Source organism: Denticeps clupeoides, chromosome 11 (assembly GCF_900700375.1).
Source record: "Denticeps clupeoides chromosome 11, fDenClu1.1, whole genome shotgun sequence".
NCBI classification, from domain to species: domain Eukaryota; kingdom Metazoa; phylum Chordata; class Actinopteri; order Clupeiformes; family Denticipitidae; genus Denticeps; species Denticeps clupeoides.
This window is the reverse complement of record NC_041717.1, coordinates 21,020,919-21,045,435: the sequence shown is the minus strand read 5'-3', so window position 1 is coordinate 21,045,435 and position 24,517 is coordinate 21,020,919. Positions and strand designations below refer to the sequence as shown.

General features: G+C 46.8%; 1 protein-coding gene across 5 annotated transcripts in view; it reads right to left on the bottom strand.

Moving 5' to 3' along the window:
• The window catches only part of cltcl1 (clathrin, heavy chain-like 1), a 29,311-nt gene that overhangs the window by 3,084 nt on the left and 1,710 nt on the right, over positions 1 to 24,517 (bottom strand). For 2 of the 5 annotated variants that reach the window (XM_028997133.1, XM_028997135.1), the window contains exons 2-31: positions 19,863 to 20,070; positions 18,570 to 18,572; positions 16,962 to 17,230; positions 16,721 to 16,882; positions 16,093 to 16,206; positions 15,606 to 15,779; positions 13,755 to 13,952; positions 12,508 to 12,708; positions 11,931 to 12,083; positions 11,447 to 11,569; positions 10,970 to 11,107; positions 10,047 to 10,211; positions 9,460 to 9,640; positions 8,875 to 9,038; positions 8,647 to 8,772; positions 8,085 to 8,227; positions 7,135 to 7,369; positions 6,806 to 6,928; positions 6,571 to 6,716; positions 6,302 to 6,485; positions 5,969 to 6,161; positions 5,269 to 5,426; positions 4,781 to 4,945; positions 4,601 to 4,708; positions 4,365 to 4,532; positions 3,188 to 3,337; positions 2,970 to 3,101; positions 2,721 to 2,831; positions 2,442 to 2,612; positions 241 to 462 (exon numbers count right to left, since the gene is read on the bottom strand). In XM_028997133.1, coding sequence (XP_028852966.1) covers positions 241 to 462; positions 2,442 to 2,612; positions 2,721 to 2,831; positions 2,970 to 3,101; positions 3,188 to 3,337; positions 4,365 to 4,532; positions 4,601 to 4,708; positions 4,781 to 4,945; positions 5,269 to 5,426; positions 5,969 to 6,161; positions 6,302 to 6,485; positions 6,571 to 6,716; positions 6,806 to 6,928; positions 7,135 to 7,369; positions 8,085 to 8,227; positions 8,647 to 8,772; positions 8,875 to 9,038; positions 9,460 to 9,640; positions 10,047 to 10,211; positions 10,970 to 11,107; positions 11,447 to 11,569; positions 11,931 to 12,083; positions 12,508 to 12,708; positions 13,755 to 13,952; positions 15,606 to 15,779; positions 16,093 to 16,206; positions 16,721 to 16,882; positions 16,962 to 17,230; positions 18,570 to 18,572; positions 19,863 to 20,070 — 4,788 coding nt within the window. Of the gene's footprint in view, positions 1 to 240; positions 463 to 2,441; positions 2,613 to 2,720; positions 2,861 to 2,969; positions 3,102 to 3,187; positions 3,338 to 4,364; positions 4,533 to 4,600; positions 4,709 to 4,780; positions 4,946 to 5,268; positions 5,427 to 5,968; positions 6,162 to 6,301; positions 6,486 to 6,570; positions 6,717 to 6,805; positions 6,929 to 7,134; positions 7,370 to 8,084; positions 8,228 to 8,646; positions 8,773 to 8,874; positions 9,039 to 9,459; positions 9,641 to 10,046; positions 10,212 to 10,969; positions 11,108 to 11,446; positions 11,570 to 11,930; positions 12,084 to 12,507; positions 12,709 to 13,754; positions 13,953 to 15,605; positions 15,780 to 16,092; positions 16,207 to 16,720; positions 16,883 to 16,961; positions 17,231 to 18,569; positions 18,573 to 19,862; positions 20,071 to 24,517 lie in introns of those variants that run through there. The other 3 variants (XM_028997134.1, XM_028997136.1, XM_028997137.1) reach the window with 2 other exon arrangements.

Below are 24,517 nucleotides of genomic sequence, written 5' to 3'. Positions count from 1 at the left end.
GAAGAAGGCTGATGATGGCTGCTCATCATATGCATCATACGCACATATAAATGAAGAAAACTTTACTTACATCTCGTGTAAATTTTAGAGAGTTTGAATGATATATTTCTTCCTTTTTGATAGACTGTTAGAACTGTATCACAGTATCCTGCATACAGGTGTGGTCTGACTCTGACCTGCGTTGGATCTTTTGTCACTGATGAATGGGGAACTGGTGATCTGTGGCTCTAATGAACTGACCTTGGTGAGATACTCCCTCATGACCTGGATGAAATAGGGCATGGTGAAGTCGGTGATGTTGTGCCTCCATGCCAGCTCCAGCACCAGGTCTGGATGGAGCAGGGAGTAGCAGGAGAAAAGGCAGGCGGCGAAGCATTCCTTATGGCCCTCTCCCAGAAACCACTGCAGCAGGGACTCGGCCAGGTCAGAGTCCTGTGACTCGGCGGCGTATTGCATCGCATCCTACACAAACATCAGTAGCACATTTAAAAACTTTCCACCAGATTACACCATTCAACCCCAACCCAGAACTGCATCTCGTCCTACACAAACATCAGTAGCACATTTAAAAACTTTCCACCAGATTACACCATTCAACCCCAACCCAGAACTGCATCTCGTCCTACACAAACATCAGTAGCACATTTAAAAACTTTCCACCAGATTACACCATTCAACCCCAACCCAGAACTGCATCTCGTCCTACACAAACATCAGTAACACATTTACAAACTTTACACCAGATTACACCATTCAACCCCAACCCAGAACTGCATCGCATCCTACACAAACATCAGTAACACATTTACAAACTTTCCACCAGATTCCACCATTCAACCCCAACCCAGAACTGCATCTCGTCCTACACAAACATCAGTAACACATTTACAAACGTTCCACCAGATTCCCCCATTCAACCCCAACCTAGAAATGCATCGCGTCCTACACAAACATCAGTAACACATTTACAAACTTTCCACCAGATTCCACCATTCAACCCCAACCCAGTACTGCATCTCGTCCTACACAAACATCAGTAGCACATTTACAAACGTTCCACCAGATTCCACCATTCAACCCCAACCCAGTACTGCATCTCGTCCTACACAAACATCAGTAACACATTTACAAACTTTCCACCAGATTCCACCACTCAACCCCAACCCAGAACTGCATCGCGTCCTACACAAACATCAGTAGCACATTTACAAACTTTCCACCAGATTCCACCACTCAACCCCAACCCAGAACTGCATCGCGTCCTACACAAACATCAGTAGCACATTTACAAACTTTCCACCAGATTCCACCATTCAACCCCAACCCAGAACTGCATCACGTCCTACACAAACATCAGTAACACATTTACAAACGTTCCACCAGATTCCACCATTCAACCCCAACCCAGTACTGCATCTCGTCCTACACAAACATCAGTAGCACATTTACAAACGTTCCACCAGATTCCCCCATTCAACCCCAACCTAGAAATGCATCGCGTCCTACACAAACATCAGTAACACATTTACAAACTTTCCACCAGATTCCACCATTCAACCCCAACCCAGTACTGCATCTCGTCCTACACAAACATCAGTAGCACATTTACAAACTTTCCACCAGATTCCACCATTCAACCCCAACCCAGTATTGCATCGCATCCTACACAAACATCAGTAGCACATTTACAAACTTTCCACCAGATTCCACCATTCAACCCCAACCCAGTACTGCATCTCGTCCTACACAAACATCAGTAGCACATTTACAAACTTTCCACCAGATTCCACCATTCAACCCCAACCCAGTATTGCATCGCGTCCTACACAAACATCAGTAGCACATTTACAAACTTTCCACCAGATTCCACCATTCAACCCCAACCCAGTACTGCATCTCGTCCTACGCAAACATCAGTAACACATTTACAAACTTTCCACCACATTCCACCATTCAACCCCAACCCTGAACTGCATCACGTCCTACGCAAACATCAGTAACACATTTACCAACATTCCACCAGATTCCACCATTCAACCCCAACCCAGTACTGCATCTCGTCCTACACAAACATCAGTAGCACATTTACAAACTTTCCACCAGATTCCACCATTCAACCCCAACCTAGAACTGCATTGCGTCCTTCACAAACATCAGTAGCACATTTACAAACTTTCCACCAGATTCCACCATTCAACCCCAACCCAGTACTGCATCTCGTCCTACACAAACATCAGTAACACATTTACAAACTTTTCACCAGATTCCACCATTCGACCCCAACCCAGTACAGTATATATAAAACTTTAATGTCAATGTGACCAAATGAAGATCTATGATTTGTCTACTTTCTCCGGATATATAAAAACCAGGTGACTGGCTGAAACATAGTCTTTCGAAAAGTATGTGAATGTGTAATGTTCATCACTGAGTGCTGGTACCTTGTAGAGTTTGTCCTTCTTGCAGAGCTCCACGCTTTGTGCCCAGCGTCCGTTGCTTTTATATAAGTACGCAGCAATGCGCCGGAACTCTACCAGCTCGTGCTTCTCCAGCATCTGCGCCAGTACCATGCTGTCGAAGTTGTCGTATGCATCTATGGAGGCCCGCAACCCCTGAGCAGTGACACAAACTGCATATTTATATATACTATACACACATATATACTGAAGGGGTCGACGAGAATTCGAAGAAAAATAACGTGACTCTGCATGTGAATGAACCTGGTAGTCCTCCTCCTGCATCAGCAGCGTGTTTAACGCCTCGTTGACGGCTCGGTTGTTGTGGTTCTGTACGGAGCGCAGGTACGGCCTCGCGAGCTGAAGCTCCTTCACCTGAGAGAAGAGCGCAACACCCACAGAGTCTGGGGTCAAAGGTCACCGGGGGAAAGTCAAAGGTCACACTGAGCGAAGTGCAGGAGGAATTGTCACTGGGTAGGCGTGGTAACTGTTGCATGTGTGTGTCTGCCGCACCTTTGTGAAGAAGCTGACTGCTCGGGTGTGGTCAAGGCGTGGCGCTAGGACACTCAGGAGGTCGTTAAGCAACAAAGGTTTATAGTCCAAATAAAACTGCAGGGATTTGTAGTAGAGCTCCAAGTTCGCCACCTGTGTCAAACACACACACACACATAAATCATATGACACGGGTGGATGTGTAACATGTTGTGTGTGTGTGTGTGTGTGTGTGTTACCTTGGCTATGATCTCTTTAAAAGGCCCCTCCCTCCATGCATCACTGGGGTGCATGATCATGGTCAGGACGGCGTTGTCGTACTCTTCATACTTATCATACAGGAACACGAGCTCCGCCCACAAGTGGGCTGCCTCTGCGGCACGCAGCACCTGACCAATCACAGGCCAGTCAGGACAAGTTTCATATTTCAAAGCACCATAAAATGCATGAGTCAAAGTAGGTCTACAGCGCATATCACACCGCATAGTACCCACATATATAAGTCATATAATTTTTATGTTTTTTTTTCATTATGCAAAGCTACACCTGTCAATCACGTAAAATATATGGCTGTAACATGTCTGCGTTAATTGCTGCATTAATTAATGCAGTAATTACTGTTAATGCCGGGATTGGCTTCAGGTGATCGCTACAGCTTAAGCCAATTCGGACAGCTGTTAAAAGTCTGTGACTCCGCCCCTTCTGCAGTGGCGACATCTTAGTGAACTCAGTTTGGTGAACTCTTAGTGGACCCTGCACCCGTTTGAGTTGTGTTAAGAAGTTCTGTATCTGGCAACCTTTTGAGTTCTGGCAACCGCCACATGCCTGGGGGCTAGTTTATGTTGATCCCCTTTATTTCCCTTTTCGGCCATTGTGCCTTGTTTATTTGTGTTCCTTTATTGTTACTAATAAATCCTTGTCTCTGCGCCTCCTTCCCCTGTCAGCTCGCCGTCGTGACAGTTAACACACACAAGCGTCAATCAATCACCTGTCAAACACAAACTATGGGTGGTAGTAGCCTAGTGGGTAACACACTCGCCTATGAACCAGAAGACCCAGGTTCAAATCCCACTTACTACCATCGTGTCCCTGAGCAAGACGCTTAACCCTGAGTCTCTCAAGGGGGGGGGGGACTGTCCCTGTAACTACTGATTGTAAGTCACTCTGGATAAGCGCGTCTGGTAAATACTGTAAATGTACAAATGTACAATCAACCCAACTGTTTGGCTAACACATCCACTTTTGGGAAAAATCAATAAACATTTTTTTACTGTTAATTTTTACAATTAATTTATTCACACACTTGTCTCTGTAATAGTTGTAAACATTATAGCAAACTTGAGCATTAAGAACTCATCACAGTTATGTCTAAAAGTGTAATTAATGAGCTAAAAATGAAATGAGATGCCTGTGGACCTTGGGGATGTTGACTCTGGACCAGAAGAGCTCCAGGTGCTCCCTCATCTTCTGCGGCTTGTATTTGGAGTAGAGGATGGCCAGTTCGGTGAACATGCCCATGTGAGCGCGCTCCAAACCCAGGGCCGCCTCCAGCAGCGCGATCAGCTCTTCAAAGTAGCCACGGTCCTGAGGACAAGACGGGGGCGTCAAGGACCAGCTCGCCCCGGGAAGAGCTGCGGCACGCGCGTGCGTACCTGATAGTAGCTGATGAGCTCCTCCAACTCGTCCGCGTGGGTGACGATGTGTAGGCCGCAGATTTGGGCCAGCCTAAACTCCTCCCCCTCTACGCACGCGAAGCACACCTGAACAACAACACACTGGATGGTACCCGGCGGCCAATCACGGGACAGGACAACTGGCCAGTCACAGCTCACCTCCTTCCAGGTGCGGGTGGAGTTGGCTTTGCGGCCGCTGTCCACGGCCGCCTGGAACTCTCCCAGGCGCACCAGCGTGGAGGCCAGGCGGGCGAAGTTGGACACGCTGTTGTAGAGCAGCTTCGCCGCCTCGTACATGGCCTCGTCAAAACAACGGTCCCCGACCTGCACAGACCAAAAAAAAAAAGTCCATAAAACGAGGTTATAAGCAGCCTTAAACCTTCCTTCTCGCCCTTAATCATGACATATTGGGTAAACTGCAATACACCCAACCGGCCACTAGGGATCCTACACCATGGGATGTACAACACAACATTATTTCCTGTCTTGCCATCTCGGGCCTCCTGGCGACGCTCCTCGTTTATGAGGGGGAGGAGATAAAGTGGGGGTCTTCATTAACACGTGAAACGTCATGGACCTGGGACCTCCCATCTCACACCAGTACTGCATATGGGCTGCGTGTGGGTGCGGGCGAGCCTTTGAAAGACCTGCTGTGTGTGGCCGTTGTTGGGGCCGCCCAGGAAGTCCTCCAGCTCGGCCAGCCGGTTGGTTTTGGCTAGAGCGAAGACGAACTCCGTGTCGACGTACGAATCCCTTGACTTCCGGCGTGCCATCTGCAAGAACTTCACCAGCTCCTCCCAGTTATCTGCCAACACACACCATCAGGACCGTTTAGGTTCCTACATGATGAAAAAAGGTATGGAGTGTGTGTAATACGCACAAGTACATTGGCCAGCCAAGGGTTATGAAAACTTATATGCTTAAAACTTATATGAAAACTTATTCTTCACTATATAATGTAGTTTGTAGGAAACGACCGAACACATAAACTAATTATGAATTACACACTGTGTTTTGGAGTATTTAACAAAGCAATAAACAAAGTGAAGTGAAGTCACTTGCAGCACAGCACACGGTGCACACAGTGAAATTTGTCCTCTGCATTTAACCCATCACCCTTGGTGAGCAGTGGGCAGCCATGACAGGCGCCCGGGGAGCAGCGTGTGGGGACGGTGCTTTGCTCAGTGGCACCTCGGCGGATCGGGATTCGAACCGGCAACCTTCTGATTAGGGGGCCGCTTCCGTAACCGCTAGGCCCCACCACTGCCCATTTAGTGAACAAGTAGAAAGTGTCACATGAGGAAGCGCCACTAGGTGGAGCTTTCTTCAGACGTTGAAGACCTTTACCGGTCCTGCCCGCGGCGCCGACCACCTCCATGTACGCGGTGGGGTCATCAGCCCGGATGTAGGAGTCGATGGCCTCCTTGACCAGGTCCCTCTGCAGCTGCGCCCGGGCCAGCTGGCTCCACACCGCCGGCTCCCCGCACTGCTCCGCGAACTCGTACGCGCGGTCCAGGTTCCCGATCTGCTCAATCAGCACCTGAGACGCGACACACGTTCCACAACATTTATTCCACTTGTTATTTGACCAAAAGGAAATGAAAGCGAACCAGAACTGAAAATCTGGGTCAAAAACGCCGTTTGTGGATCAAACGGCTGAATTAAAGGGCAGTTTCCGACCTGTATGGCCGACGTGTTGACGTCAAACTTCTTGAAGATGGTGAAGGCCTCCTCGTACAGCTGGTTGCTGATGGCGATGTTGGCGATGTCTGGCGCGTCGTAGTTGTCCAGGCGGTCGATGTACTCCATCACGCGCGTGCGGTCGGCTTTGATGGCCGTCAGGATCAGTAGGTTCTGCAGGTTCCTGGGGTGTTTTTTTGCAGGCGGAACAATGAGACCGATGCCGCGCACGTTTGCCGGGGGCAAGCGTACGGACGCGCGCCTCTGACCTGTGCTCACTGAAGACAGAGTTGTCCAGCACGATCTTCTCCAGCAGCTCGATCAGCTCGTTGGGCAGGTCGGCCGTCATGAAGGCCTTGACCGTGACGGACACCTCCTCCGGGTCCTGCGTCTCGGGGAGCGCCGTCTGCACCACCTGTGTGAGAGTTTCAAGCTCCCTTCTCTGCTTCACACGTCCTCAGTCCACCCCAAAGCCCTCTGAAAGCGGAGCAGCTCCGCCCGTACCTGGTCCACCAGCGGCCGCCTGAAGGGGTTCTCCTCGTCCAACACGGAGGCCCAGAGTTCCGCGTCTTTCCGCCGTACCAGATAGCGAGCTTCGCTTTTGAAGAGCGAGTTCTCGTTGCACACCTAGAACCATTTATGCCTCATGAACAAATGACAACGATATTTTAAAGATGAAGAAATATTTATAAAGGCCTAGTATTTATCTAATCTGATTTTTTTTTTTAATTATTTTTGTTATGTCTATACCAAATACAAAAAGTCATGTTTTCTGTCCTTCCTATAGCGCATACCTAACCTCTCACACCAAGAAAGGCTAATTTTGGGCTCACCTTGATGAGTTCCCCGTCACACTTGCCCCTCTCGTACGCCACGAAGGCCAGGTGGGGGTCTCTCTTCTCGCAGTAGCGGCCCACCACCGGGCTGTCGTAATGGCCGTTCTCCCGCAGGAAGCGCTCCGGGTTGTTGTTGCTGTCGATGTAGATCTTGGCCACGGCATTGTGGGTAGCCGCTTCCTCGCAGCCCTCGTTCACTCGGGACTCCAGCCACGGGAGGAGGAGCTTCAGTCTAAGGGAGGGGCCAGGGTTTAAAAAAAAAAAAAAAAAAAGATGAATGACGTCTGCATTTATTGAATATAACTTCTCTAAACCTTATCTAATTGATTTTTAATGTATTTAATAATTATGTCATGATCTTTACTTTAATGCTACATTCATTTCTTAACAATTAAAAAGTATCGTAACTATGCACGAAAAAACAATATAGCACAGATGTTTGAATTTTTCTTTCAAAAAATATAACAATAAAAATTGGAGATTATAAAAACAAATACTTAAATGTTTAAAAATGTGTGTAAATGTGTTGTAGTGTAACATAGTCTCATATTTACGCTACAGGCACTTCTGTAATGATAAGATAAGATAAGATCAAACTTTATTAGTCCCACAAGTGGGAAATTGCATTTGTCATTTGCAGAAAGTGGACAGAACAAAGGTAATAGTAGCAAAAAATAAATATGTATTTATCTACACAATGTACAATCGGTATCTACATATGTACAATGGGTACATCTGTACAATTGGTAACTACCATGGTGCATTTGATGTGTGTGTTTGTGTCCCAGTGTGTGTGTTATTTTGTCTGTGTGTGTGTGGCCAACTGTGAGGTCTTTGTTATAGAGTCTGACAGCGGTTGGAAGAAAAGACCTTCTGAACCTCTCCGTCCCACATTGTGGGTGCAGCAGGCTGCCACTGAAAGTGAAGTTTATGGAACAGATGGTCACCTGTTTCTCTTCTCCACTTCGTCCACCAGGTCATCAGTGCTGAACTGGCCCTTGACCACCATGATGAGGTTCTTTATCACGTCCTCCGAACAGTCCACATCCAACAGGCCACCAACAACCACCGGCAACCGACTGGGGTTCACCTGGGCTCAGGTACGCACACACACACACACACACACACACACACACACACACAATAATCCTGAGTGCATATGAGGCAGTTTGGTTTCGTCAGCATTCTCCAATAGGTAAATTATTGTCATTGCCGCCAGTGCCCCACTCGGGGCTCGGTTCAGTTTCCTCGACCACCACAGCACCTGTACCAACCCACGAAGTGCCAGCCGTCTGCACGATTTAATCATATTTATATAATAATCATATAATTAATTAGAAAAAAATATATAAGTATGTTGTGTACTTCTTTCACTGGAATCCCATCAGCAGCACATTGAAACAGGCAATATAATGAACCAAAAACCGTGATTCAAATCGCAGCAACCTGATATTCGCCTTTATTTAGACGTACACAGCCGAACGCGGCATTATCGAACGCGCCGCCTACCTTCTGCACATAAATCTCGATGTACTTCTGCAGGCTGTTGCGGTACAGGTAGAGCACGAGGTCGTGGACGAAGTCGAAGCGGTCACACACGATGATCAGAGGCAGCTGGTCCGTCAGCTTGGCTTCCTGTGACCAGGAAAACACACACAAGCACACAGATCACATAAAAAAAATGGTCTAAGAATAAAGTACACGTGCAACACGGAGGAGGCCGCGAGCGCCACGCACCTTCAGGAAGTTCTTCACCCGTTCGGGGTCGTAGCAGCTGCTCTCTCGGCAGATGCGCTCCACCTCTTTGATTTGCCCGGTTTTGCACGCGGCCTGGATGTACTTGAAGTGGACGTCTGGGTCCTGGCTGAAGTTTACTATAGATCCCAGGAAGTAAAACAGACCTGAGACAGGAAGAAGGGAGAGTGTTTGACGGTCAGACCAGCCATGTCCATTTATGACTCTAATGACACGAGAAAGTGCATGTATAAACTAATGAATTTTATAATGAATTGAAGATGTACGATCATGCAACACACTGTGAGGCAAACAACAGAATCTGGAATTGTATTATATCGCCTCCTAGTGGTCTCTGAAGTCACTTATTCTAGATTATTCTTGAACTTGAGTCACCTCGGGCTATTAACACAATCGGATTAAAATATTTGTTGCCCCACAGCCTCTGATCCGTGGAGGGTGAATGAGCTGAACATTTGAGGAGAAGTGCCTCAGCACCCCTTGGACATTAATGCACAAGCGCGGCGGCGGTAATCTGCAGTCAGGTGACGTGTCAGCAGGCCGGGGGGCCTCGGCGGCGGCACCGACCCTCGTAGCTCCGGAAGGACTCGAAGACGTCCAGCAGCGCGTGGGTCCCCAGCTGCTCGTGGTACTTGGAGGCCACCTGGACGCTGAGCTGCAGGTTCTGTCTCAGGTTGGCGGACAGCATCGCCCTCAGACACTCCAGAGAGTCGTCCACCGAGAGGGAGCTGAAGAAGTTCACCAACCACTGGAACACACACAATTTACAGGAATTTTTAACCATGACAAGACGACAGCCGTAAAAGATCAACAGGAAAAGTTGATTTATTTGTCTGTTTGTTTATGTGGACTACATTTTTATAACTATATAAAATCTGTGTCTCTATCTCAAATTAAAAGGACTTTTCCAAGACTAAATCTGAGAGCCACTGTATTAAATTCTAAGGTTTTGATATCTTTATGAGGACATTTGGTCCCCTCTAACCTATAAAATCTAAGAACACACCCACTCACACACACACACACACACACACAGACACAGAAGTTAGTTTCGTTTGGTTTATTAGGACAACCTCATGAATCTGGTATTCCAGTCTGTTTAGCATCATGTATAGTACAGACACACACACACACACACACACACACACACACACCTCAGGGTTGAGCAGATGTGTGTGCACGATGGCTCGTTTGATGTCGTACAGGTCGGAGAAATGCTCCAGGGCTCTCTGCAGCAGGCCTGCATTCTCACACAGCTGGGCGATGTGTGTGCGGTCGTAGTGCGTGAACATCTGGTTCCCCAGAATAGCGTCTGCAACCTGTGGATCACACACACACACACACACACCAAACACGTCTCAGGGTTGTAGGGGGACGGAGGTGCAGGGTTTGTTTGTCTGTCAGCTGTTTGCCTGCAGGACAGTCACGTACAGAACGCGTCCTTCCGTCGTGTCTGTGTGAGTTGTGGCCCCGCCTACGGACGTGCCAGAAGGGGGCGGTGTCTATGCTGAGACCGGCGGCGTTGCTCCTGTTACCGTCATGTTTCGTGCCACCTTGTATTACTCTTTACTTTACTGACTGGGCGCTGTAAATAGTTTTTCATGGAATAAACGTATGAAACCTGGTGAAGTCCAACACCAGCCTGTCGCTGCTTTGTCACTGTCTATGACCCCTAGACATGGGGACGTTACAAGAGGGACATCGGGAACAAAGGCATTTATTATGAACACAACACGAGGAACCAAAACCTGGCGTGAGGGCCGAAAAGGAAAAGCAAAGAACAAAAACAGAGGACAGGGTCCAAAAAACCAACAACCAATGGTGTTCCCATTCATTTGAAAGAATTCCTGATCAATCCTGCCTAACTGGTTTCAGCGTGGATTGATCGTGGACTGATCCATAATAAGGTGTCGTGTCAGCCCTGGGCGACGCATGAACTCCTCATCTCCAAGATCTTGAAATAAATTCTGAGCACTTTGGGATATTGCTGCACAGTAAATTACTATACAGCACGTATCTGGAGATCTATCTTTCAGCCGCCCCTTGACGGATTACAGAAAGGGTATTCAGCCCTGACCTGAGGAGCGTGGATGAGGTTCATCTCCAGAAGACGCGTCTGAAGGTGCCCCTCCTCTGGTTTGTTGCTCTTCAGGGCGTCCAGCAGGAAGGAAGTGCACTGCTGGACCAGGCTGCCCTCCATGAACACATCCACGATCTGAAAAGAGCCACCGCGCCACACACAAACGTCACTTCACAGAAACTTGGGAATAAACTGTGTTGTATGAATATTTTGTGTATTTGTGTGTATTATGTATGTGTGTCTGTGTATCTGTCACATCTCTGCAGTGTTTTCCCAGACCAATTTTCTCTAACATCCTCCCTCTGGTTTAGTTTCTGGTTCCGACTGCGACTGACACTGTGTGTTTTTTCTATTGGTCCGTGCGCCCCGGAACGACCTTTGACCCGGATCCCATTTCCTCTTCCTGCATCTGCGACTTTGCGTGATGGCTAACCCTCGGGCCACCCCTCCACTCCTACGGCTTGGTGCACGTGCCTGGTCAACGCTGGCCACCGGTTCCGCCTCCTGCACGAGCATCTGAGCAAACTGCAGGCCCTGATCTGGCCCAGCCCTCATCACGCTCCGCAACAGCGCGATCCAGTCCGGGGTGTAGGCCATCTGCAGGGAGACACTTTATTAAGGAGGTTTCTATAATAAAGTGATAAAGTGAAGCAGCACAGCACATGGTGCACACAGTAAAATTTGTCCTCTGTATTTAACCATCACCCTGAGTGAGCAGTGGGCAGCCATGACAGGCGCCCGGGGAGCAGTGTGTGGGGACGGTGCTTTGCTCAGTGGCACCTTGGCGGATCGGGATTCGAACCGGCAACCTCCTGATTACGTGGCCGCTTCCTTAACCGCTAGGCCCCACCACTGCTCCCTAGCCACGCTGGCACCACTTCCCGGTAGAAGTGTGGTAGATGCTTCAACCACTATTACATAACGTATAAAATGGCAGGCTGTGTTGTTCATCGAGTACCTTTTTCGCGTAAAGCACAATCTTCTGGAACTGGCCGGTCTCTGCGAAGCACTGAATGACCTTGGCGGGGACGTTGGCTCGCAGGTAGACGCTCAGCGCCAGCGTCGCGTCCACGGGCTTCACCAGGTCCCCCAGCTCCTCGGAGCACTCCAACTGCGTCGCAGCAGAGAGCAAAGATCATTAGATCAGGATCAGTCCGACTGCGGCTCCGTGTGTTGGTGTGTACAGGGCCTTGAAAAAGTATTCGCACCCCTTGAACTTTTTCCACATTTTGGCACCTCACAACCACAAACTTAAATGTTTTATGTTGACATGTTATGTGATGGCACGCCATGGATGATTGCACTGGATTTTACTTGGAGGTATGCACAGCACACATCACTTCAGGTTTTATTTACTTAAAAATGAGAAAACCATGAATTATGTGCTTCTTTGTGTTGGTCCATCACATTAAATCTTAATAAAAACATGTAAGGTTGTGGTTGTAAGGTGTTGAAATGTGAGAAATATCCAGGGACGTGAATACTTTTTCAAGGCAGTGCATATTTGTGTGTGTGTGTGTGTGTGTGTGTGGTACCTTGTCGGACTTGAGCCACTTCTCCAGCAGCTGCTTGCGGCCCTGCTGCAGGACGGGCCTGCACAGCTCCACCGCCTCCAGCGCGTTCAGCTGGCCCTGGTCCAGCAGCACCCCGAAATACTGCAGCAGGGGCGAGGCCTGGCCAGCGGGCGCGGCCACGCCCTGGAAGCGCCGGATGGTGTCCGCTGTGCGCAGCACACCCTGCAGAGGGAGAAAAAGTATTTTTTAGATTAATCTTGATCTTTACGACGCATCGATAAATCTAACAATTTGTTTTGCCAAATCAGTTCGAGTCGATTTTCGATTTTTTTCCACATTAATTGACTAATAGAGCAATTTATACATTCTAATTTATATATCTGAATAAAAAAAACATGAATTTCTTTATTTTACAATAAACATGTATTGTAATGCCACGATGTCAGAGGTAGCTTTCAATAAAAAGTAAAAATCTCACCCAGAATAATTCCTCGGTGCAATTACCATGTAAACTTACACGTAAGTCATGTGATTTCATTCATCAACCGATCTGATTTTATCACTGGTGGCCAGAATCATGACACGATGATTGAGGCAAAAAAAAAGTAAATTTTGCTATTTTTTTTTGGCAATATTTTAGGAAGGTGACGATATAAAGTTATTTATATGAACCCACGGTGGCCTGAAACATCAGCTGGATTTTCGAGTTAGGGTTCCACCCACCAATTCCCTGGTCAACTGCCAGCCAATCAACGCACAGGCCCAGGGAGCATTTAAGGACCATTCCAACCACCAGTCGGGGCTCATTGTTGTGGAGCCGGAGGAGGAGGAGGCGAGAGGAGAGTTTTGGATTGTTGTAGAGTTTGAGATGAGCCTTTGTTGTGTGATAGAGTGGATGGGGTTGTTAGTTGTGGCTTTTTTGGGTATTTGCATTGTCTCTCCTTTCATGGTGTGTTGTCCTCCTGTGAATGGTTGTGATATATTTGTTGTATATCGCACTTTAGGTTTGGTAGGTTGGGCCTGGTATCTGTGTCTTCCCACCGCACACATTCCCCTCGTTTGTTGTCATGTTTCCCGACCCCGGGAATGTGACACCTACACCAACATTGCATATAAAGTACAAATTACGGAATAACTTCCTTTTACATCGAAGAGTTCCCAGCGAGCTAATTTCTTGCTCCGCTGAGACACTTGCGTTGATAGTTTTTGCGTTGGCGTAACCGAGGGCGTAGTATGGCCTCTGCTGCTCTCTGTCTCAGTACGTGTACCTTCGGAGCAGACGCAGCCACCTTGGCCGCCTCCGCGTAGCTCCCCTGCGAGAAGAGGGTGTTGAACTTGTGGGTGAAGAGCTCCTCGGCGCCCGGCAGATTACTGCGCACGGCCAGACGCAAACCCAGATCCGCGTTCTGCAGCACGTTGGTGGCGTAGCTGACGATGTTCTCCTCCTCGACACACACAGAGAGGACCTGTCAAACACACACACACACACACACACACACACACATTCTGATTAATATCCAGCCGTGTTTGAGCTGCAAGTCGGGAGCCACTTTTACCAGACGGCCTTATCCAGCACGACATACAACCAGAAGTGATTGGGACAGTCCCCCTGGGGTTTGAACCCGGTCTTTGTGGTCTTCTGATTTACCCACTGGGCCGCTACCACCTGCTTTTAACAGAACTTTCTTGGTTTTACAATTAGTCTTCACACTCCAGACTTTTTTGGCGAAACTGAGATATAAATACATCGGGTCTCACTCCTCAATGTCCTAATAAACTCTTACTAAACTGTATTAGTCAAAGTGCAAAAAAGTCAGAAGTGTTCGCTTTTTACAGTGTACGGATGAGGTGAAAAATGTAAACCGTACAGTAGTTGAAAACTATTTGTTTGATAAACTGTCTAATTAATGCTTATGAGTAGTAGTAAACTAGAAAAATTGTTTTTTTTTTTTACTGTACTATAATGCTACAGCAGGTTGGTTGGGTTTATTCACATTACAGCAATGCTGAAACATTAAGCGTGATAGATTAATTTAAAAAAATGTATGTTTTGCCAGTGCTCACTTTTTTCAGTGTAAAAAGGGTTTTTTAATTAGTAGTAAATTAGTAAAATTGTTTAGTTTTTTTACTTACTATAATGCTACAGCATGTTGGTTTGGTTTTTTTCACATTACAACAATGCTGAAACATTAAGCGTGATAGATTAATTAAAAAAAAATGTATGTTTTGCCAGTGCTCACTTTTTTCAGTGTAAAAAGGGTTTTTTAATTAGTAGTAAATTAGTAAAATTGTTTAGTTTTTTTTACTTACTATAATGCTACAGCATGTTGGTTTGGTTTTTTCACATTACAGCAATGCTGAAATGCTGAAGTGAGATAATTGTTTTTAAATTAATTTATGTTTAGCCATTGCTCACTTCTTTCAGTGTAAAAAGTGTTTTAATTAGTAGTAAACTGGTAAATCCTTTTTTTAAAAAGGATTAAATTGTCAGGATTGCCTGCAGCTGGGCTCCACACCGGAACTCAATCCTGACGCCTCATAAATGCCGGAAGTTTCCGCCCGTTCGGGGTCGCTGGCATTTTCGTGAACTCTATGCACGAACTTGACCTTGTTTAGTTTTATGTGTTTTTGAGTTCTGGCAATCGCCACACGCCTACGGGTTAGTTTATGTTCTTTATTTAAGTTAAATTCGTTTTCGGCCACCGCGCCAGTCTTTATTTGTATTTCTTTGTTTATTGTTAATAAAACCCCGTTCCCAGCATGTCAGACCTCTGCGCTTCCTTCCCCCGTAAGTCCGTAGACGTGACATAAATATAATTCTACTGACAGCAGGTTGGTTTAGTTTTTTCACATTACAGCAATTCTAAAAAATTAAGCATGACAGATTCATAAAAAAAATTATATGCACACTTTTTTCAGAGGAAGGAGTGTTTTAATTAGTAGTAAACTAGTCAACTATAATTCTACTGACAGCAGGTTGGTTTAGTTTTTTCACATTAAAGCAATGCTAAAACATTAAGCATATAACATTAATAAAAAAATGTTATATGCTTACTTTTTTCAGTGGAAGAAGTGTTTTAATTTAAATTAGGGTAAAGAATCAGAGTTTGGTGCTGTACCTGCCCTTTTTTGTTCACCCCTATAATGCCGGAGGTGCTCTGGTGAGCGGCCGTCACAAAGATGGTCTCCGCGCTGATCCGGTTCATGTAGATGCAGACCCCGGTCTCCACATCATACAGGTGGATGTAGCCGTACTTGGTGATGAGGTAGATCACGCCGTATTTCGGGCCGATCTGCAGGGAACATGACATGCAAAACGGCCGGATGAAGCCAGACGGAAGAAGCGGCGCCTCTGTACCATGCCGAGGCGCCAAGTGTTATTCATCTCGGCCAGGCCAGGATACGATTAACAAAAAGGGGGCATTAAAAAAAAAACCCTGACCCGACCCTGGTCTCCATGGCGTATTAACGAGTTGCTGACGTATCCATAGTTACGGTAGAAACCACACTAAATGGTTAAAAGAGTTCTGTCTGGATCGGTAGCCTTTATTTATTTATTTATTTATTTTAAATGACTGTCACAATGCTTGGGAGCAGCAGCGTTACCTGCATGGCCACAGGGAAGTCCGTCTGGGCCTCGGGAGGGAAGAACACGTCCACCGCCTTCTTAGCGAACGGCTGGTTACCCGGCGCGGGCTGACCCACCTCTATAATGTGCAGCTACAACACGGCCAAAAAAAAAAAAAAAAAATTAATTACGGCAAACACACCGCTCTACAATACACACACACACACACACACACACACAGTACAGAGCAAACGATTTTGTACAAATGTTTTTTTGTAAAATCTTTACTTTTCTTTACCAAAGCGACTTTTCTTTTAAAAAAGGACGACACCAGCAATTCTCATTCGGGTTTTATAGATTATGAGTAACAAAACTAAGAGCCCTGATAAGGCGCAACTTGTCAGGAATAGAACATGCTGGGGAATTGTTAAGTGCTGGACCATTTTTTTATTTTGTGAGTGTGCATGTGCACATAGTGTTGGACTCGTCTGAAATACTTTTTAAACAAGTGGGTTCCCAACTGCTTCTTAAAGGTGGTGGTGGTCTCGGCTAGTCGAATGGAGCAGGACAAGTTGTCCCGCCAGCCAGGGACAACGAAGGAGAACAGAGCCGACTGGGATCGGAGACCCCAGAAACAGAGAGAGAGAGAGAGAGAGAGAGAGAGACCTTGCCCCCAGCCTGGCCTCTGACGGTGAAGCAGAAGAGGGTGGAGGGCTGCGTGTTTCCCTCCATCGTGAACTGGCTGAAGGCGGCGGCGTGACCCTCTATGGGCTGCGACACCTTCCTCTCCACGGAGTACAGCTGCATGGCGCCGACCACGCGGTTTTGCTGCCAAGAGAGGATAGAATTTACTTCGAATACGGTCACAACACACACACACACACACACACACACACACACACATTACCTGAGCCGAGATGCCAATTAGCAGCAGCCACTTCTGTTGCTCATCGGTTCTGTAGTTGATGATCTGACAGCCGGCCAGGCTGGCATGCCGGTCGAACACTTTCACCGGCTGCGAGTCGCCCTCCATGCTCCAGTGGAAGACCGCCGCGTCCGTCACCAGGGCGATGGTGTTGACGGAGATCCACTTCCAGAACATCACGTCCTCCGTCACGGCGTGGGCCTTGATCTTGCTCTTCATCTCCATGTTGAAGATCTGCAGGGTCCGCGAGGCTGCCAGCGGAACGCGGGACAGAGCGCAGGACCTTTAACCCGGACACGTACACGTCTCGCGCGAAACTTCAGATAGCAGAGCTCATGCAGCCAGCGTTGCCAGACGCGGTTGGACAATGAACAGAAAAACAAAACAAAAACAGCGAAACGCACCAAAAATGACCAAATCTGGCAGAACTGCCCATTTTTCTACTGTGGTGAATATGTCTATAAAACATTCACACTTATCAGGGGCATTTATCCAAAGCGACATACAATCAGTTGTTACAGGGACAGTCACCCTGGAGGCATTCAGTGGGGTTTGACCCTGTGGGTGGTAGGAGCCAAGGGTTAACACACTCGCCTATGAACCAGAAGACCCAGGTTCGAACCCAACTTACTACCATCGTGTCCCTGAGCAAGACACTTAACCCTAAGTCTCTTCAGGGGGGACTGTCCCTGTCACTCTGGATAAGGGCGTCTGGTAAACGCTGTAAATGTAATTGATTTTGTGATTGTCTGGTTCATGGGCGAGTGTGGCTACGAGTGTGGCTCGACCACCCTACAAAACCATAAAGTGAACAACAAAAAATATATATATTTTAAAAAGTCACATTGGACTAAAACCTCCCACTTAGTCAACTAGTTCAAGTGAGTAAATGATTGGTACACTGCGTAGTAACTAGATTGAAGCACAACATTAGTCAATGCGTCGCTTCCGGGATTTTGAAGAGGTTGGGCTACAGGAAGCGATTGGGTAACGGACCAAACTAAAAATCCGGGACAGAGCGGAAGAACTGAAAATGAGACATCTTGCTGGTACTACATGAGCATGGTGGGGTGCGAAAGCGATGTGATTATGGAAGGTGAGCGTTTAGGAGGAGTTAACATAACTGCTTTACTCTACTTATTCTTCTTCTTTTATTCTATTTTATTCATTTTTATAACTTACTTTAACTATGCACAGTCAAAGCAGGGCAGTTCAAGCTGCATTTCACTGCGTGTTGTACTGTTATAAGACTATTGTATTATTATAATAACGATATGCATGTGACAAATAAAAAATTTTACTCGCCTTTTTGGCTCTTGCTACAGAAGAAAAGGAACAGAAGGAACAGGAGAATCTAATACTTTTGTTTCCTCCTGTCTTGCTGTTGTACTAAAGGTGACGCTGCTGGGGTGGGTGTAGGGTGCACTACAGGCCAATATGCACCCATCTTTTCACACTCACTCACACACACACAGATTTATTTGTGGCACATATTTAATGCTTATCACTGAGACTCAAACAAAACAGAAGAAATACGGAGAAATTAGAGGGACAGACAAGAAGAGACAACAAGACAGTTCATAAACTCACCGTCTTGTAAAGAGCAGACAGCAGAAGGTAGAAGAAAAGAGGGGGATTGGAAAGAATCAAATGAACATCTGGATGTTAGTAAAAGTGCTGGCTTGTTTTATGAACAGTATTTACCTCACAGAGATGAAATCGCTACGATCCTGACCTTCACGTTCTCCACACATCATCATGTTTATGATAAAATAACATTTTTTTCACTTCTCTTCATCACATACAAATCTTTTCATTTTTTTGGAAGGGGCAGTGGTGGCCTAGCGACTGAGCGAAGCACCATCCCCACACGCTGCTCCCCGAGCGCCTGTCATGGCTGCCCACTGCTCACTAAGGGTGATGGTTAAATACAGAAGACACGTTTCGTTGTGTCACGGTGTGCTGTGCTGCTGTGTATCACAATGACAATCACTTGACTTTCAGTTTCATGGTTTTCAATGGTTTCACAGCTGATCAAATCTGATAAAATCCTTCATCAAGCAGCCTATTTGCTGCCTATATGACACTGCAAGATGATTAAAACCATGTCTATTTATCCAAAAATCCAGTGATTGTTACTAGATATTTGTTACTGCTTTTTTGGTGCACATCTATCCCATGCCTAGATCTCGGCTGTGTATGAAGAACGCTCCACAATCCGTGTCTTTCTAATACTCCTTCTTGTGTGAGACATTATCTGTACAAGAAACATATTTCGGGTGATATTTCTACTTATGTTATTCTTCTTTAGGAGATAAAAAAACACGATTACCGAATCATAGCAATTATACAGCACAGGGTTACTTGCAAATTATAACTAGTTTACTACTGATTCTATTGAGGGGTAAGAACTACACTGCTAAACTAAACTAAAAATGCTTTGCAGCTGGTTGCCTTCCAGTTTAAAATTTGAAAGTTTTTTTTTCTTTTTACAGTGTATGATTTTGATGAAGTTGAGATTTGTGTTAAATAATAAAATAGATAATAAACTTGTTGATAGTAAAGTTTTAGTACAATACTAGCATAAAAGTAAACTGTTGTGCTTGTATGGGCAGTTCAGAATCAATAAGAATATGATTAAGATTCATCATGGCAAATTACAGATCATGTTGCCCAATTATACGCCAGACAGGAGTCATGCTCACACACTGATAAAAGTGAACACTGGCTCAACTTAAAAAATATATTTAATGTTATTTATTAAATATTTATAATTTATTAATGTAAATAAACAGGTTGCAGCAGGGTTGACTGGTTTATTCACATTACAGCCATATGTCAGGTGTGACAGATTCATTTCATTTTTTCAGCCATGGAACTGACCTTTGAGGGCGATGACCTTGCTGGCGGGGTTCATGATGGCGCTGTCTGCAGTGATGGGGCGCCGGATGGGGTTGGTGGGGTCGCTCAGGTCGATGATGACCACCTGGTTCTGTTCGCCCACCTTCTCCCGGATGCAGATGAACTTGTCCGACTCCATGGTCAGGTAACTGAAGCCAATGTTGGCCGGATTGACGCCCACATTCTGCAGCTGCAGCAAGTTATTTCTGTTTTATTCATATGCATCATAACTTCTATATTCTTAAATGTACATTGTACTGTAGTTGTACTGCCTGTAATCGTTAGGTCGCTGGTTCATTTCCGGCCCGAAGGAGTTATTTTCTATATAAAAGCCTGAAAAAAATGACCCGGGTTCAAATCCCACTTACTAACATTGTGTCCCTGAGCAAGACACTTAACTCTGAGTGTCTCCAGGGGGGGGCTGTCCCTGTAACTACTGATTGTAAGTCGCTCTGGATAAGGGCGTCTGGTAAATGCTGTAAATGTACATTTAAATTTGTGCAGTAATTTTGTGCCCCACCCAGGGACACGTGATGCAACTGTTGGTCACGCTTCTGAAATGTTCTCATGAGTGTAAGGATCTGAGCAAGCATTAGGCGCAAATACTACAACACGTGAACACACCTCATGAGTCAATTTCCTAAACACTGAGGAAGTGAAGGAAAAATGCTGAGAACCACAAAAAAAAAAAAAGAAATAGAACCGAAAACTTGCGAAACAATTCAAACCGCTTACAATTACATCTTCACTCTGTTATACTGGGAATCCAATAAAAAAAGGATATTTTTACCCCCAATGTAGCATTTAATCCTGTATGAGTGCAAAATATCAAATGAATAAAAATACATTGCGAACAAACCTTAGAACAAAATGGTTAACGACCTTTCTCAAAATTAAATATTGTTTTTTAGAGGCAATTCGTTAATCTTTTCCGACGCTGTGTAACGCCCCGCCGGGAAGTGTGGCTCAATAGCCTGGTAGTAGCCTAGTGGGTAAGACACTCGCCTATGAACCAGAAGACCCAGGTTCAAATCCCACTCACTACCATCGTGTCCCTGAGCAAGACACTTAACCCTGAGTGTCTCCAGGGGGGGACTGTCCCTGTAACTACTGATTGTAAGTCACTCTGGATAAGGGCGTCTGGTAAATGCCGTAAATGTAAATGTAAATGAACCACGCCGCACAACGATGCAATATAACTCTATCACAACTTGTGATGATACGATCAACGTCGTTTTCCAAGTCATCCCTCTTGTCGAATCGCGCTCCGTGAGTGTAATGCGGAAACATAATTCCGACGTACGCGGGACAGATGACGGGCGGCCCTGTTTGCAGTGCGTGAAGTGTGAAAAAGTCTGTTAAAAAAGGATCGCTCTGAGCACTGGGATCGGAGTGCTGCCGCTCCAGCATGTGTGTGTGTGTGTGTGTGTGTTTAGTAGAGCATAAGAACCCAGAAGTGCCCAAAGAGCAGCAGAGCGTAGCTGTTATTAACCAAATACAGAACCCCCATTCATTCTCTCTCTCTCACACACACACACACGCTGGATTGTGTATCTTTGTGAGGACCTAGTGTAATAACCGTGTTACGCATGGATTATAAATAAGTGGGTATCTTTCCGATTTTCTAGACATTCTAGCCCCAAACGATACCCCAGTAACCAATTTCCATCATCCCTCCAGACCAGATCCTGTTGTCATGGCGACGGAGAGTCGGTGCAAGCTGACATTTCTTATCGGCCAATCAGACATTGTGGGACCTCATCAGGGACCAGCGGCTTCATAGCCGGGTGATAGCAGCCTAGCATGTACCACACCCACCTATAAACCAAACGACCACAAAGTCCCAGGTTCAGACTCCAGGGGGACTGTCCCTGTCACTTCTGATTGGCGGTCGGCATGAGGGCGTCGTTTAGGATTCGGACTGTGGGAGGTGCTCTGTTTCCATGTTTCGGACCGGAGTTTTGCAGTATTTGTATGTGTCTTCCTGATTAACAAGTCTTTTCACTTGTTCCGCCCAAGACAAGTGGACATTCTTTTTCCCCAGTCATTGTATGTACCTGTGGTGTATTTGTGCAGTGTATTCTGTTTGTAACCTGTTATGTATTAATGTCTACTGATGCATCATGTCTACTCTTCTTTACGATCTAAACAACATTTGTTACAGTCTGTCTAACCTACACCGCGTGTTTGTTCATAGTTGGGACCAAATGTCTCCATAAATATGGGTGTTAGTAGCCTAGTGGGGTAACACACACACCTATGAACCAGAAGACCCAGGTTCAAATCCCACTTACTACCATCGTGTCCCTGAACAAGACACTTAACCCTGAGTGTCTCCAGGGGGGGACTGTCCCTGTCACTACTGATTGTAAGTTGCTCTAGATAAGGGCGTCTGGAAAGAAAACTTGACTACTCTCACTATTTGGTCTAGTCTTGTTATATGGAGGTTCTTACACCGTTATTACACTATGTCCTCACAAAGATCACCGAAGAAAATGTCTATGTGTGCACCTTTCCTAACCTCTTCTCTGATTTATTCCAAATATCTTATCTTATTCCAATACAGACCCAGTTACAGTCGGCGTGCCCATGGCGTAATACAGGAGGTCTAACCTCTTACTCGCCGCGCTGCGGTAAACATCCACGCCAAGAAATGAATGAAGGAGCCTCCGTCTCCAGGGCGAGGGCTAGATCGGTACCGCAGCGTGCTGAGTAATCAGTCCGCCTGGACGATGCCGGCAAACGCAGCGCCGTAATGCATTTATCTGCGCTTCCCCTTCCCGCTGATACCAGCATCAGGGGCGGGACAATACAGACGCCGCCGGGAGGCACAAAAAAAATTTGCGGGCAATTCGTCATGTGATTTGCCACTGTCGTTCTGGCCGGAGGGTCGTGTCAGGAGGCCGGGAGCAGATCCGAAATCTCCCGTCTGACATGCCAACCCGGCAGCATTACGTATGATGATGATGTTCATATCGAATAAGTGCATCTGTTCAGCGTCTGGCCGGTAATGGCTGAACAGCGACTGGCAGCGGGACGTTGGTGGTCAGTTCCGGTAACTCGGAAGAGGAGACGAGATCGGAGCGAGGTCGTGCTGGCCAGATCGCACACACACACTGTAAAAATACACCATCATAATGGGGCCTGGTCCACTTTTAACATGTTATTACATTTATTTACATCACATACATTACACCGTCCCCACACGCTGCTCCCCGGGCGCCTGTCATGGCCGCCCAGTGCTCACCAAGGGTGATGGTTAAAAGCAGAGGACACATTTCACTGTGTGCACCGTGTGCTGTCTGTAGTAACACATTATTTATTACATCACATGTGTGTTTTTCTACACATGAATGAGTGAATCTGCTGTGATGAAACCTTCTGTCATGACACCAAAGAAGGGGAGGAGCCAGGCGCAGGTGCTGGACGAGCAAACACATAGGGCTCTAAACTGGGGCGAAGGTCACACACACACACACACACACACACACACACACTCCATCAACACCGGAGTCACGCCGACTCCGTAACAAACTCACACACGGTGACGGACAGAAGAACCAGAGACGGAACACCGGAGCACTTTCTCCTTTAAATGACGCAAGGGGCGGGGCCTGCATTCAGCTGGCTTACATTCGTCTTGAAATATTTCTTCAATTTTCTCACGGTAAATCCTTTAAAGAGTACGAGGGGGAATGTGCCTGCACACACACACACACACACACACACACACAGATATAGTTGTGAGGGGGGGGAGTCCACGCGTTGGCAGATTCCAGGAATTCCTGCCTTCTCCGCAGTCGGCCCTGATCCCTGCCAGACTGAGACGGGCACCGAGTGTTACGCTGGAACGCCCAAAAAGAGGCGCTCATCGGGTTGCGGGTTCGAATCCCGCGTCATGCTTTCGATCGCTCTGCGCCGAGTTGTGACTTCACCTCCAACAATTGGAGGTAAAAGCTCGGTTTGTTGCTGCTGTGGGACCAGAACCAGGCCCGATGAAATCCGGCGCGATCCTCAGACTGGGGTGTCAGAGGTCAAATTCCTCCCAGCTGTAACGGGACCAAGTCAGAGGAGGAGGAAACGGGAAATAAAGACGTTTTTAATGCATTTTTCATGATTTGCATTTACCAGATGTCTGCATCCAGAGTGACATATTACCAGTTGTTACAGGGACAGTCCCCCCCCTGGAGAAACTCGGGGTTAAAGGTAAGTGGGGTTTGAACCTGTGTCTTCTGGTACCCCTAGATTACTACCACCCCTACTTTTTACTTTTACGGGTGACCCTTCAGAAGAAACCCCCCCTCACGGGTTACTCTGGCCGAAATTCAGACTGTCATTTGAAACCCGAAGCGCAGCGGCCTTGCACTCCGCCGGATGCTCAGGGCGACGGTACCCCGTCTCTCGGGGTTTCGGCGGCAGTCGCGCAAGCGAATGGTCGTCTTGGCAACGGGCCACCTCGCACACCGTCGCTGCATGTGATCCGGGCGCAGGACGTGGCGTGTGGAGTTTACATAAAACACTCTTAACGCCTTCACGCGGACCCCATCTGCACACGCACACACAGACACACACACTCTCATTTCTTTTCACGCTGACAGCGCGGCTTTTCTGACCGATCGGGCCGTCACCGGTTAACA